The 15,633-nt window shown below is 43.5% G+C and overlaps 1 protein-coding gene and 1 long non-coding RNA gene across 4 annotated transcripts; one reads left to right on the forward strand and one right to left on the reverse strand.

Annotated features, from left to right (window-relative positions):
• Positions 1–330: 330 nt before the first annotated feature.
• Positions 331–10,689, reverse strand: LOC110508877 (RT1 class I histocompatibility antigen, AA alpha chain). Of its 3 annotated transcripts, XM_021589751.2 has the most exons (10): positions 10,521–10,689; positions 9,598–9,852; positions 5,108–5,404; positions 4,508–4,798; positions 4,134–4,289; positions 3,810–3,863; positions 3,681–3,704; positions 3,436–3,495; positions 2,483–2,512; positions 331–1,475 (listed from the first exon to the last, which is right to left on the reverse strand). In XM_021589751.2, the coding sequence occupies exons 1-10, from the start codon at positions 10,591–10,593 to the stop codon at positions 1,411–1,413; spliced, it is 1,305 nt and encodes a 434-aa protein (XP_021445426.2). In that variant the 5' UTR covers positions 10,594–10,689; the 3' UTR covers positions 331–1,410. The 3 variants fall into 3 exon arrangements, with proteins under 3 accessions (XP_021445426.2, XP_021445429.2, XP_036822519.1); XM_021589754.2 differs by lacking the exon at positions 3,436–3,495; XM_036966624.1 differs by lacking the exons at positions 4,134–4,289; positions 4,508–4,798; positions 5,108–5,404; positions 9,598–9,852; positions 10,521–10,689 and adding an exon at positions 4,039–4,096.
• On the forward strand, positions 3,790–4,202 carry LOC118944852. The gene is made up of 2 exons (XR_005040231.1): positions 3,790–4,113; positions 4,152–4,202. It is a non-coding gene; the product is annotated as an uncharacterized LOC118944852 (long non-coding RNA).
• Positions 10,690–15,633: the final 4,944 nt, after the last annotated feature.

Below are 15,633 nucleotides of genomic sequence, written 5' to 3' on the forward strand. Positions count from 1 at the left end.
AAGGGGGAAATCATTTAATGAGAATTAACTTTAATGCATGAACAAATCTTTATTATACTGGATGGCGGTGGGTTAAATAAATGTATGTATTCATTGATGTGAAAAGGTCTTTGAACATATAGTTCGTTTCCTTCTGGGAGGTCAGAGATAGTGTCAAAGATCGGGAGTTTAAAGCTATACAGCATTTATTTAAATTGATCATAGCAGAAAATATATACATGTTAGATGAATTTAGTTTTTATGTGTTCATTAACCAATTCAATTTAAAATACTCTGTCCGTTTCTAAGAATTTGTAAGATCCTTATTTGCATAAAATGGACAGAGACCAGTCAACCGAAATTAGCCAAAAGCATTTATTCTCGAGAGCGCTGGTCATAATGCCATGTACATTGCTTAATATACCTCACATTTCATCATAGTTTTTAGATGTCCCTCCTCTTCTCCGACAAAGCAGCTTCAAAAGTCCATTCCAACCCACTAACGCACACACTATATCTGGATTATTTCCTAAAGTCTCACCACAGTTTATTACCACTTAGCTGACAGTTCCAGTCCCCCCCCCCAGATACGGAAAACCCAGAGGAGCTCTCGCTGTCTTATTTTATGTCCACAGAGTTATAGCTGGGTCGGTTCAAACATAGGTTCATTAACCTCTTTGCTTACTTTCGACACACACATACATTCCTTCTTCCACAATGGTTATCATTTCCAATTATTGTCCATGCTACATAACCTCTAATCCTAATGGTTACGTTTCTGGGTAGAATTATTTAATAATTTATCTTAAACTTTGATAAAATATCTTAACAATACATTACATGAAAAAGTAGAAAATTGTAACTTCTATTTTTGATACTTGATCCCTGAGCTGTCCCCAAGTTGAAGAAGTTTGGGACAATTACAGCATGACTTGTAATTCCGAGTACATTTACAAGACAAGAGCGGCTTACAGAAGAAAGTGCATATATTTTCATACTTCATAATGCTCCCCCGTGGGAATATCACCCACAACCCTGGCGTTGCAAGTGTCATGCTCTACCAACTGAGCCACACAGGACGTAACTAGCCGTCTTTACAGAAACATTACAAATACATAGTAAAATATCTATCACCATAACATATCTATCACCATCTTAGTAATGAGCTCTGTGATAACAGCCAGACAACGATCAGGACACATGGAAATGTCTCTAACAAGCCCTTTATTTCCTCAGTATTCTTTACTGTATTGTGTCAGTCCATGTTAGCGTTGAGCGTCTCCTCTTGTAGTCAGTTACCTCTGGTAACTTGATCCCAGGCAGAGGTAATGCATAATTATAAACTCTGGGTTATCTTCAGTTGGCACGTAAAACACTTGGAAATTGACAATCGGATAAGAGTGTTTCAAAGTACCTACTTAAGACCCTGTACTAGTTGTCAGCTGGGTCTGTGTTGAATTCCAATAAGGTTCGTTGAATCTGTGACAGGTCTGAATCTGTGAGAATGGAAGAAAGATTTGTTAGTGGGCTGCTATAGCACTAATATAAGAAATAGGACTGTCAGTCAAAAAATGTTTGTTGATGATTATTTTATATTTTGAACTGTTATGATTGGCAGCATGGGACAAACATCTACATTTGAAAACACTTTTCATGCAAAGATGTGGTGTATTTAATTATGCCTCACACTATGTTCCCATCCAACCATTTTTATGCAAGTAAAGAATAACCTGTCAGATAAAAAAATTCACGACAGGCCTGATGGAAAACAGCAAAACTTTGTCGCTGTATATTTGCAGTCACGTGATGCTATGTTGTGGTCCTGCCACTATGACTTGGAAAAGCATGAAGGGTTAGATAGGCTACAGATGAAATTAATTAAGATGAACTTCACAGGATTGTGAAAGTGCATGGCGATGAGCTTGATGGTCATTTCCAATAGGTTAAATATCAACAATTATTATTTGTAGGCTATGCTGGTGACATGATAGTCGGTGCTTGGCTGATAATTGACAAATAAAAATTCTCTTTGTCTTATCCATAACCTCATCGTGGCTGCGTTCACACGGGCAGCCCAATTCTGATATTTTGCCACAAATGGGACTTTTGACCAATCAGATCAGATCTTTTGCCCATAATTGGCAAAAGATCAGAATTGTAGCACACGCTCTCCGCAAACTGTTGTCTAGTGAGCATGCACCAAGACCAGATTGGGCATGTTTGCTTTATCAGAACACAATTTGTGACAAAACCATCAGTATAGTTGAAAATGCAATGGAAACACATTGAACTTCGTTTTTTTATTTGAGACATGAAGACATGATGCAAAGTTCTTTATATGTGCACTGCATCATTACCTACTGCATTTTATCTGCAACAAGACAATTTGATGGAAACACACCTCCGCTGGTAAAATGTGCATCTTTTTTTATGCAGGTAGAAGATAATTCACATAAATATTTTGACAAGTGGATGGAAACCTTGCTAGTGCTGTAATACTCACCAGAGCTTCCACGACTTCCATAGGCTTCATCTAAAATGACAAGCAAAGGCAGAAATCAATATTAGTAGCATAGTACAGTAGTATTATAGTAGTATAGTGTACTGTACTGAAGGAAAATCATGGGCTTAACATGCTGACTAGACCACCTTTGCGAGCAGGTTTATTTTGTCCAACCACTCTAAACGCGATCAGGACACGCAGGTTGAAATATCAAAACAAACTCTGAACCAATTATATTAATTTGGGGACAGGTCAAAAAGCATGAAACATTTATGGCAATTTAGCTTGCTAGCTTGCTGTTGCTAGCTAATTTGTCCTGGGATATAAACATTGGGTTGTTATTTTACCTGAAACGCACAAGGTCGTTCACAGATAAAAGGGTAAACCGAGTTTGTTTCTAGTAATCTCTCCTCCTTGATATGGCGGTTGGCAACAAACTTTAAGTTGCATTACCACCACCAACTGGACTGGCGTGTGGACCTCAGTTCATCTTCCAATCACCCATGTGAGTATATGCTCCTAAAAACCAATGAGATGGGAGAGGCGGGACTTGTAGCGTATCAAGCGTCACAAATAGAACCAAGTTCTATTTTAGCGCCTGGCTACGCAGATGCTATGCAGATGCTCGTTGGCGCGCTCGAGCAGTGTGGATGCAATGATTGAATAACATGTGTGTAAATTTATTTTGCGGTGTGGTCAGTATGTTAGGGCTTAAATAAAGCAATTTTTTGTTTAGACGCAAACGTGACAATGCATCAAAAAGCCCTGTAGGAGAATACTATACTCTGACGTCAGGACCTTGACAAAATTAACAGTGAGTGATGGCCATGAAAACACACATGACTTATGGCTATAGCTATGTTCAGTAAGTATATATTATTCTGTCTTTATCTAGCTTTATTTGTGAGAGCTAGATAACCTTTCATTACGTGGCCAGGAAGTTATGATCTCACCGTTTTCACCTTCAGCATCGGGTGCATTTGTAAGATCTTCTCTCTCAGAGGACAGATCGACTACAGTAGCCAAAAAAATAAAACATTTTATGCCATTATTCTTTTTCGGAAACCCACATCTAATAAAAAATGAAAATAGTCAGGGGAATACACACATCTATTTAATTTTCACCACTTGTTAAGAGTTGTTGATCATTTTCTAATTGACCTCATGTAATAATACTGCACATGAATTGAATACTTACCAGAAGTGGTTTCACCTCCTTGATCTAAAATAATCAATACACATGGACATTAAAACACAATGATTATCATGCATCAAATATAAAAAGAGGTCCTGGAAACGAGACACCTATCCCAAGAATGAAACTCACCAATCAAACTCCCTCCATCTTGAACTCCCAGGGCAGCATTCTCTTCAGGATTAGCTGGGGTAAATCCTTTCACATTAGTCTAGAACCTAAGTTCTATGTACAGTATCATACAATGTTTGGTTCCACATGGAGAAGAGTCTGTATGGCTCTGATCAAGGCAGTGTTTTAACACTTCTAACAAAATATGAGTCTAATTAAAGAGAATGTCATTAATCAGCATGGTTAGTACCTTGGTTAATATAATGCACTGTATTCATTGGTTGAGCACCCTTGTCTCTGTTTAAGTTGGGCTGACATTCATTTGGTTTAATAGACTTTACTCACCAGCCAAATGTCTATTAGGCTCAGATCTCCATTTGTATTTGAAAAACCATACAACAACCACAACCACTAAAACAGCCAGTAGAAAAAACGGTAGTCCAATAGTCCAATAGAAGCTGGATTTGATCCCTCCACTTGACTCTTCACTTTTTTTCACCTCTGTAAGCACACAAGAACACAAAGAAGTCATTCCATTGGTTTCTGCATAGTTGTTATACAAGTGTTCAAAATCCAACAATAATCTTTGAATGGTGTCCACTTAATTTATCCAACATTTACTCATTCTGACCTTCGAGACCATTTGAATTGCTCATAAACATCATAGTGTCCATGCTTTGAAGTCATTTCAAGACAATGAATTGAAAACAACATTTTACCCCAAGTGTTTTTCCGTGTTCCGGGAAAGCTTTTATGATTGACCACACATTGATACACTTCAGACTCGGAGGCATTAATCATCACTGTCTTTCTCAGCTGGTAGGTATTGTCTTCGTTAGGTCTGACCCCTGATGACCGGACACCCTCCATCTCTGTTAGGTTTACATTATTCCTAAACAGATTCATCTCGATGGGTGAGGAGCTGGGATAGGTTCCGGTTACTAGACACGTCAGGTTGTTGTGCCCAGGTTTTAGAGAGCCACGAGGGACAGTGTAGATAAGTGGATCAGCTACAACATTGCAGAGACATAAGAATACATGGTTAATTACAGAACATAAATATGAGACCTGGAAAAAAAGGTTATAAATACAGATATGATTGACAGTGGGATAGGTGATAAGAATGTGATTCATACAGTTGGTGATTGCATGACTTGATATACAGTAGTTGAATGCACTGACTAAGTGGCTTTGGATAAGAGTGTCTTCTAAATTACAAAATGTAAATGAAAATGTTCTGAAAGAACGAACATACATCTGGAACAGCTTATGAAATTATAAATATACAAAACCAATGACAAACCAACAGTTACACTCACATGAGTTATTGTACTGAGTTGCATTGAGTTCAAATTTCTGAAAATTATAGAGTGCCTGATAACATTCCACATTCAGAAAGTTGGTTATTTGATATTTGATGCTCCTTTTTCTGTTCCAATTGTTTATAATTAACTGAGCAGCAAAATCTACTGGAGTCCATTTATTTGTGTTATGAATGAAGTTCATTGTTGTTTCTCCATCATAGGCAAACTCAGCAAACAGGGTTTCCTCATCGTGAACAGGGTTGCGTTCAGGGATGTTCTTACAGCCAAACCTCATCTGCACAACATCACCGCCTACAACAAAGATGAGAGGGGTGAAAACAAGGCTGATAAAGCAAAGATGGTAAACTTGTTACGCTGCGTGAATGAGGACCCAAAAGCGAATTAACTTAAACAGAGCTTCTTTAATTACCAAACATAGGTAGGCTCAGACGGACCGGCAGATTCCGACAGGACAAGACAAGGTTACAGCAAACATGACGACAGTCTGGTTCAGGCATGAAACACAACAAACAAGAATCCGACAAGGACAGGAACAAAAACAGAGAGAGATATAGGGGACTAATCAGAGGGAAAAAGGGAACAGGTGGGAAAAGGGGTGACGAGGTGGTTAGGAGGAGACAAGGCACAGCTGGGGGAAAGAGGGGGTGGAAAGGTAACCTAACAACGACCAGCAGAGGGAGACAGGGTGAAGGGAAAGGACAGAGACAAGACACAACATGACAGTACATGACAGTACCCCCCCACTCACCGAGCGCCTCCTGGCGCACTCGAGGAGGAAACCTGGCGGCAACGGAGGAAATCCTCGATCAGCGCACGGTCCAGCACGTCCCGAGAGGGAACCCAACTCCTCTCCTCAGGACCGTACCCCTCCCAATCTACGAGGTACTGGTGACCACGGCCCCGAGGACGCATGTCCAAAATTCTACGGACCCTGTAGATGGGTGCGCCCTCGACAAGGATGGGGGGGGGAAGACGAGCGGGGGCGCGGAGGACGGGCTTGATGCAGGAGACATGGAAGACCGGGTGGACGCGACGAAGGTATCGCGGAAGAAGAAGTCGAACTGCGACAGGATTAATGACCCGAGAAATACGGAACGGACCAATGAACCGCGGGGTCAACTTGCGAGAAGCCGTCTTAAGGGGAAGGTTCTGAGTGGAGAGCCAAACTCTCTGACCGCGACAATATCTAGGACTCTTAGTTCTACGCTTATTAGCAGCCCTCACAGTCTGCGTCCTATAACGGCAAAGTGCAGACCTGACCCTCTTCCAGGTGCGCTCGCAACGTTGGACAAAAGCCTGAGCGGAGGGGACGCTGGACTCGGCGAACTGAGATGAGAACAGCGGAGGCTGGTACCCGAGGCTACTCTGAAAAGGAGATAGCCCGGTCGCAGACGAAGGAAGCGAGTTGTGGGCGTATTCTGCCCAGGGGAGCTGTTCTGACCAAGACGCAGGGTTACGAAAAGAAAGACTGCGTAAGATGCGACCAATAGTCTGATTGGCCCGTTCTGCTTGACCGTTAGACTGGGGGTGAAAGCCGGAAGAGAGACTGACGGAAGCCCCAATCAAACGGCAAAACTCCCTCCAAAATTGAGACGTGAATTGCGGACCTCTGTCCGAAACGACGTCTGACGGAAGGCCATGAATTCTGAAAACATTCTCGATGATGATTTGTGCCGTCTCTTTAGCAGAAGGAAGCTTAGCAAGGGGAATGAAATGAGCCGCCTTAGAGAACCTATCGACAACCGTAAGAATAACAGTCTTCCCCGCTGACGAAGGCAGTCCGGTGACAAAATCTAAGGCGATGTGAGACCACGGTCGAGAAGGAATAGGAAGCGGCCTGAGACGGCCGGCAGGAGGAGAGTTACCGGACTTAGTCTGCGCGCAGACCGAACAAGCAGCCACGAAACGACGCGTGTCATGCTCCCGGGTGGGCCACCAAAAACGCTGGCGAATGGAAGCAAGCGTACCCCGAACGCCAGGGTGGCCGGCTAACTTGGCAGAGTGAGCCCACTGAAGAACGGCCAGACGAGTAGGAACGGGAACGAAAAGAAGGTTCCTAGGACAAGCGCGCGGCGACGGAGTGTGAGTGAGCGCTTGTTTTACCTGCCTCTCAATTCCCCAGACAGTCAACCCGACAACACGCCCCTCAGGGAGAATCCCCTCGGGGTCAGTGGAGGCTACCGAAGAACTGAAGAGACGAGACAAAGCATCAGGCTTGGTGTTCTTAGAGCCCGGACGATAAGAAATCACGAACTCGAAACGAGCGAAAAACCTGGCTCCCTGCAGGATCTCGAAGGCTGAAGACATAAGAGGAAGCGGATAACGATTCTTCACTGTTATGTCATTCAGCCCTCGATAATCTATGCAGGGGCGCAGAGACCCGTCCTTCTTCTTGACAAAAAAAACCCCCGCTCCGGCGGGAGAGGAGGAGGGGACTATGGTACCGGCGTCAAGAGCTACAGACAAATAATCTTCGAGAGCCTTACGTTCGGGAGCCGACAGAGAGTATAGTCTACCCCGGGGGGGGGGTGGTTCCCGGAAGGAGATCAATACTACAATCATACGACCGGTGTGGAGGAAGAGAGGTGGCCCTGGACCGACTGAACACCGTGCGCAGATCGTGATATTCCTCCGGCACCCCTGTCAAATCACCAGGCTCCTCCTGTGAAGAAGAGACAGAGGAAACAGGAGGGATAGCAGACATTAAACATTTCACATGACAAGAGACGTTCCAGGAGAGGATAGAATTACTAGACCAATTAATGGAAGGATTATGACAAACTAGCCAGGGATGGCCCAAAACAACAGGTGTAAAAGGTGAACGAAAAATTAAAAAAGAAATGGTTTCACTATGATTACCAGAAACAGTGAGGGTTAAAGGTAGCGTCTCACGCTGAATCCTGGGGAGAGGACTACCATCCAGGGCGAACAAGGCCGTGGGCTCCTTTAACTGTCTGAGAGGAATGTCATGTTCCCGAGCCCAGGTCTCGTCCATAAAACAGCCCTCCGCCCCAGAGTCTATTAAGGCACTGCAGGAAGCTGACGAACCGGTCCAGCGTAGATGGACCGACAAGGTAGTGCAGGATCTTGAAGGAGAGACAGGAGTAGTAGCGCTCACCAGTAGCCCTCCGCTTACTGACGAGCTCTGGCCTTTTACTGGACATGAAGTGACAAAATGACCAGCGGAACCGCAATAGAGACAGAGGCGGTTGGTGATTCTCCGTTCCCTCTCCTTAGTCGAGATGCGGATACCTCCCAGCTGCATGGGCTCAGCACCCGAGCCGGCAGAGGAAGATGGTAGTGATGCGGAGAGGGGGGCGACGGAGAGCGCGAGCTCCTTTCCACGAGCTCGGTGACGAAGATCAACCCGTCGCTCAATGCGAATAGCAAGTTCAATCAAGGAATCCACGCTGGAAGGAACCTCCCGGGAGAGAATCTCATCCTTTACCTCTGCGCGGAGACCCTCCAGAAGACGAGCGAGCAAGGCCGGCTCGTTCCAGCCACTGGAGACAGCAAGAGTGCGAAACTCAATAGAGTAGTCTGTTATGGATCGATTGCCTTGACATAGGGAAGACAGGGCCCTGGAAGCCTCCTCCCCAAAAACAGATCGATCAAAAACCCGTATCATCTCCTCCTTAAAGTCCTGATACTGGTTAGTACACTCAGCCCTTGCCTCCCAGATTGCCGTGCCCCACTCACGAGCCCGTCCAATAAGGAGAGATATGACGTAGGCGACACGAGCAGTGCTCCTGGAGTAAGTGTTGGGCTGGAGAGAAAACACAATATCACACTGGGTGAGGAACGAGCGGCATTCAGTGGGCTCCCCAGAGTAACACGGCGGGTTATTGATTCTGGGCTCCGGAGATTCGAAAGCCCTGGAAGTGGCCGGTGGATCGAGGCGGAGATGGTGAACCTGTTCTGTGAGGTTGGAGACTTGGGTGGCCAGGGTCTCAACGGCATGTCGAGCAGCAGACACTTCCTGCTCGTGTCTGCCTAGCATCGCTCCCTGGATCCCGACGGCTGAGTGGAGAGGATCCGAAGTCGCTGGGTCCATTCTTGGTCGGATTCTTCTGTTACGCTGCGTGAATGAGGACCCAAAAGCGAATTAACTTAAACAGAGCTTCTTTAATTACCAAACATAGGTAGGCTCAGACGGACCGGCAGATTCCGACAGGACAAGACAAGGTTACAGCAAACATGACGACAGTCTGGTTCAGGCATGAAACACAACAAACAAGAATCCGACAAGGACAGGAACAAAAACAGAGAGAGATATAGGGGACTAATCAGAGGGAAAAAGGGAACAGGTGGGAAAAGGGGTGACGAGGTGGTTAGGAGGAGACAAGGCACAGCTGGGGGAAAGAGGGGGTGGAAAGGTAACCTAACAACGACCAGCAGAGGGAGACAGGGTGAAGGGAAAGGACAGAGACAAGACACAACATGACAGTACATGACAAAACTATGAAGTAATAGCTGCAACTCACTTTGATTTTTTGTCATGTGCATTTTCAGGTCTTCAGCACTGGATAAAAACCACTTATCAATCTTCTGTCGACTTGTAATATGGTCTTGCCAGTACTGATTCCCAAAGCTTCTCTCCTTTTCATTCCAGATCTTTTTAGGTACAGGGGACTTGAGAACACTACTGTAGAAATCCACTGGTTCCCCATCCAACAAACCAACAACTTCATAGTGGGAGGAATTAAAGAAGGTGTACATGTACTCAAGTATATGTTCCTCTGTGAGCAGAGGATGTTGGGAGAGAAAGGGAGAAAAATTATGAGAATTAAAACTATTTTAATTAAAAAACAGAACAAATAATAGGCTACATTTACATTTTAGTCATTTAGCAGACTCAGTCTTATCTTGATCGACTTACAGTTAGTGCATTCGAGAAATTGAAAATAAATGTAAGTGATTTTTTGTCTGAATAGATAAACATCTCGACAATATATACTGTTAGAATAAGGTTGACTATGATAACATAAGCGTGAAATAAAACGTATGCAATTAATGAGTTTGTTCTAGGTTTCATTTTCGTTTTACATTAATGGATATTTCGCCTTATCAGTTGAGAATCCAATGTTTTGTAGCCTAAAGGTGATGCAAAAATGTCATTTTTCTAGTTTTTCAGTTGCCTACTATACATATAAATAATTTAAAGATACCGAACCCGGTATTTCGGGTAGCTGATGGTGTAAATAATGCAGTGGACAGTAGCCTATGTGAATAGACGCAAACATAGTATATTTATAGAATCCATTCCCTTCCGTAACTAATTCTATGTTCTAGATATTCTGTATCGTATTCCTTATAACGAACAAGTTCAGTTAAAAAGTTACATAGACTATCAGAACAGAACCTCAAAACAGCCCTAGCCAATTAATTTTGTAAAAACATAACTTACCTTCAGAGCCTAACTTTACATCAGATTGGGAAATTAACGAGAAAAGCATGAATATACATAAGTATCGGAACATATTTTTGTGGGCTAATGATGGCAGGGTTAGATTCTTACGATCAAACCACCCTCGCGGATAGAATATTTTTTTGCATTGCAGTCAATTCCCCTCCTAACATATTTATTTTTCTTCAGTGAGTTTGAGCCAATTACATGTCAACAAATATGACAGTCACGTGTTGTTAGGTGAAAATCCTTGCGATAGGTACCATCCATCTCCTGAAATAAAGAAAGTTAGGCTACAATCTTCGGAAAAAAATATTTAATCACTTGCCACACTAATATATAAAACCCTTTTGTAGGATACATATAACCTTTTTCTGAAAGTTTATAACATTTCAACCAAATAACCTAAATGTTCTATATAGCCTACAAAAGGGTTTTATATGGAACCTTTTAGGCTGCCATATGTTGCAACCTGGTCTCAGAGCATTTCTTATTATTCTGTATGTAAATCTGACGTCCTCCATTCAGTACACTATGTTATGTTTCGTATGGTATGTATTAATTTGTGAATGTCCATCATTAATTTTGTATAATATGGTACAAATGACAATTTTTATGATATGTTTCGAATTGCAAACTGTATAAAGGTTAAGAATTTACAAAACGTACAATATGTTACGACTTTGCAAAAAGTATGTAATAAATTCCAATTTGTTGTTGCTAACGTTAGCTAGTTGGCTAAGTTTCTAACGCTAACGTTAGCTAGGCTAGGGGTTTGTGTTAAGATTAGGAATTTGGTTAAAGAGTTAAGGTTAGGGTTAGCTAAAAGGGTTGAGGTTAGAAGGGTAAGCTACGACCAACCATCCTCCTAACCATACCAAATGTAACATGTAAATGCAAGATGGCGCCGTACTGGATGGCTGCCGTTTTGCAAACTCCGACCCAACTTTGCTATTTTGTGATTATTTTGTTGTTTATTTTTACTTTATTTTCAAGAACAACCAACAAGAAATTTTGAACATCAGAGCAGCAGTTACTTACCCAAATTCCGGCTTCAACTTTGACTCATCTGCCCTGAGCACTCTCTGTAATTTCGACCCAATTTTCGGGCTACCCAAGAGGAAACTCCAGCATTACAGAGGCAAGAGGGGGATCCTGGTGAGATTAAGACGAAGAGAAAACCGGCCACCTCCTCCCTCCATTCTACTGGCTAATGTACAGTCACTTGATAATAAGATGGAGGACCTTCGATCGCGGATCTGCTACCCACGGGACTCTCGAAACTGAAATATTCTTTGCTTTTCTGAAACATGTCTCTCGGACAATTGGCTATCCAACTCAATGGATTCTCCATTCACTGAGCAGAAAGGACAGTGGAGTCGGGGAAATCGAGGGGGGGGGGGGTCCCTTTTCATCAACACCAACTGGTGTGCCAACTCCAGCATGTGGAAGTACCGACCCACTGTTCACCCTTCTTGGAATACCTGATGGTCAAATGCCGACCCTTCTACCTCCCAAGGGAGATTTCAGCTGTTATCCTTACTGTTATATACATTCCACCTCAGGAAAATAAAAATAACAAGCTGGCACTTAAACTGTACAAGACTATAAACAAGCAGAAAAACTACATTCAGAGGCTGCTTTTCTGGTTGTTGGCAGATTCATTTAAATCTGTGTCACTAAGACACGTGATGCCCAACTTCCATCAACACGTCTCCTACACTACTAGGGGTGATAAAGTCCTATACCGCTGTTATTCTACCCACAAACAAGCATACAAGACCCTCCCTCATCCGCCATTCGGCAAATCAGTTCATGACCCCATACTCGTGCTTCCTGTTTACAAGCAGAAGCTCAAACAGGAAGTACCCATGACTCTCTCCGTTGAGAAATGGTCACCAGAATCAGAGATTATGCTACAGGACTGGTTTGCTAGAGCTGATTGGAATATGTTTCAAGACTCCTCCGATAACATTGATGAACTATCCACCTCCGTCACTGGCTTCATTAGAAAATGCATCAAAGACGTTGTCCACACAGTGAGGGTTCACTGCTTCCCAAATCAAAAGCCCATTTTTGGCGCTAAACTGAAGGACAGGGCTATCGCACAGAGCTATTATAGACAACCCTGAGGCTACGGCTGAGGACAGGAATAAGTACAAGAAGTCCAGCTATGACCTCTGCAGTTTCAAAAAGACAATATAGGAATGAGGCACAGGCATGTGACAGGGGCTGCAGCGGAAGACCCAACAGTGATCTGCATTGTATGCATTCTTATGCATTCTTTGACAATCACAACATTGTGCCAGGTGTGAGGGCCACTCTCCGAGGCTGACGTGAGAAAGGTCTTTAAATCAGGTCAACACCCGCAAGGCCCGACGGTATTCCAGGGCACGTTCTCAGACATGCGCAGAACTGGCAGGCATATCCATGGTAATTTTCAACCTCTCTTTTCCCAGTCTGTAATCCCCACGTTTTAAGATGACCACCATAATTTCTGTTCAAGAACTCTAAGGCTTCATGCCACGTCTACCTCCCTGTAGCACTCACTTCTATAATCGCGAAGTGCTTTGAGGTGCTGGTTATGGCACACATTAACCCCACCATTCCAGACACCCTACACCCAATCCAATTTGTATACTGCAATAGCAGATCAATAGAAGACACAATCTCAATCTGAACACCTCCCTCTGCAATTGGATCCTTGACTTCCCGACGGGCCGACCCCAGGGTGTAAGAGGAAGGAACATCACCTCCGCCACGCTGACCCTAAACACAGGGTCCCCACAGGGCTGTGTGCTTACTCCCCTCCTTTACTCCCTGCTCACGCATGACTGTGTGGCCACGTACGACACCAACACCACCATCAAGTTTTCTGACGACACAACGGTGATAGGCCTGATCACCGGCGATGATGAGTCAGCCTACAGTCAGAGACCTGGCAATGTGGTGCTGGAGCAACAAACTCTCCCTCTATGTCAATAAGATCAAGGAGCTGATCGTCCCAAAACACGCACCCAGTCTTGAAGAAGGCTCAGACAGCGTCTCTTCCCCATCAGGAGGTTGAAAAAGTTTGGCATGGACCCTCAAATAGTTCTACAGCTGTACCATTGAGAGCATCTTGACTGGCTGCTTCACGGCTTGGTATGGCAATAACACCGCCCTCGGATGGCACTACAGAGTGGGGTGCGGACAGCCCAGTAAATCACTGGGGCTGAGCCTCCTGACATCCAGGACCTCTATATCAGTGAAAGGAAGGCCCGGAAAATTGTTAAAGACTCCAATCACCCAAGCCATAAACTATTCTCTTCCGAATGGACTAATATTTCCCTGTGTATAACTGCAGTTAAGCTATTCTGCAAACGAAAATCCTCAGTCAAGCAATCCGCATTGTAGAATTTCCTGCTCACATGCACTGCACATTATGGTAGGCTTATCAAGTAGAATATGCTTGACAGGACACTACTGCATCATGGGCAGCGCCATAGAAGCAGCAAAGAGGTCAATCGAACTCAACCGGGTGGGACTTCAAACTTCATTGGCTGATCCCTCCTAGTGACCATGTTTGAGTCATGTTCACCTGGGTCATCAGGAGGGGTCAGTCAATGGCAATTCCATTGTTTTGGTTGAGTTTGATTGACCTCTTTACCGCATCTATGGCGCTGCCCATGATGTCACAAAGGCTATAATGGCACACATACAAAGAAGAGTTGGCATTTAGCAGTCACTACTTCTAAACCTGAAAAGAGACAACTTCTACATGTTATGCAGGGAAAACAGCTAAATATATCAAAATCTGACTTGAGTAACCACATTGTGGGCCTGTTACAATATATAAATCATGACTGATTTAGCAAATATCCACTATAAGATCAGATTTGTTGAATGTACGCATAACCTCATCTATTGAGCATCTTCAATTTGAAGTAGTACAATTTCTTCTTCACGATTGCCTGACCCCTCCTGATGACCCAGGTGGACATGACTCAAACAGGGTCAAAAGGAGCCAATGAAGTTGGAAGTCCCACTCAGTTGACTATGTAAAATAGTGAAAGCCCTCAATGGCGCTGCTCATGCTAATACAGCCTTTTGGCCGCTAGAGGCCTCTATCATTCTCTATTGTATTAACCAATGATTTACAGTGCATTCGGAAAGTATTCAGACCACTTGACTTTTTCCACATTTTGTTACAGCCTTATTCTAAAATGGATTAAATATTTTTTTTTACACACAAAAAAGAATACAATAAAAATACCTTATTCAAATCAAATCAAATGTTATTGGTCACATACACGTGTTTAGCAGATGTTATTGTGGGTGTAGCGAAATGCTTGTGCTTCTAATTCTGACAGTGCAGCAATATCTAACAAGTAATACCTAACAATTTCACAACAAATGCCTAATACGCACAAATCTAAGTAAAATAATGGAATTAAGAATATATAAATATATGGATGAGCAATGTCAGAGCGGCATAGAATTGTGAGGGTCGACGCTGGAGACAGGAAGCGGGTGCAGGGAGAACATTTAATAAATAACAGACATGAAACAGGACAGGAACAGCGTCTGGACAGGGGGAAAATAACGACATCAATGCAGACACAGGGAACAAACGGGGAAGCAGACAGTTATAAACAGGGCAATCAACAAACGGAAGGAGTCCAGTTGAGTTCAATGAGTGCTGCTGCGCGTAATGATGGTGACAGGTGTGAGTAATGAAGGGCAGCCTGGCGCCCTTGAGCGGCAGAGATGGAGAGCGGGAGCAGTTGTGACAGTACACCAGTAAGCTGGTTTTGACATGAAAAACATACAACAACAGACAATCACAAGACAAGTGAAACAGATCGGGGTGTGACAAGGGAAAAACAACAACATCAATGCAGACATAGGGAACAAATAGGGAAGCAGACAGTTATAGACAAGAAAATCAACAAAGAGGAGTCCAGGTGAGTCCAATGAGCGCTGCTACGCGTAATGATGGTGACAGGTGTGCGTAATGAAGGGCAACCTGGCACACTCGAGCACTAGAGTGGGAGCAAGGGGTGACAACACTAAGAGACAGTATATACATATGAGATGAGTAATGCAAGATATGTAAACATTATTAAAGTGG

This window comes from Oncorhynchus mykiss, chromosome 28 (assembly GCF_013265735.2).
Source record: "Oncorhynchus mykiss isolate Arlee chromosome 28, USDA_OmykA_1.1, whole genome shotgun sequence".
In the NCBI taxonomy this organism is placed as follows: Eukaryota; Metazoa; Chordata; class Actinopteri; order Salmoniformes; family Salmonidae; genus Oncorhynchus; species Oncorhynchus mykiss.

Coding starts and splice junctions, on each gene's coding strand:
- LOC110508877 (XM_021589751.2), bottom strand. CDS start 10,593: ATGTTCCGATACTTATGTATATTCATGCTTTTCTCGTTAATTTCCCAA. Junction 4,799..5,107: donor AACTCAGTACAATAACTCAT/GTGAGTGTAACT, acceptor GCAATGTTGTAG/CTGATCCACTTATCTACACT. Junction 3,496..3,680: donor AGGAGGTGAAACCACTTCTG/GTAAGTATTCAA, acceptor TGGCTACTGTAG/TCGATCTGTCCTCTGAGAGA.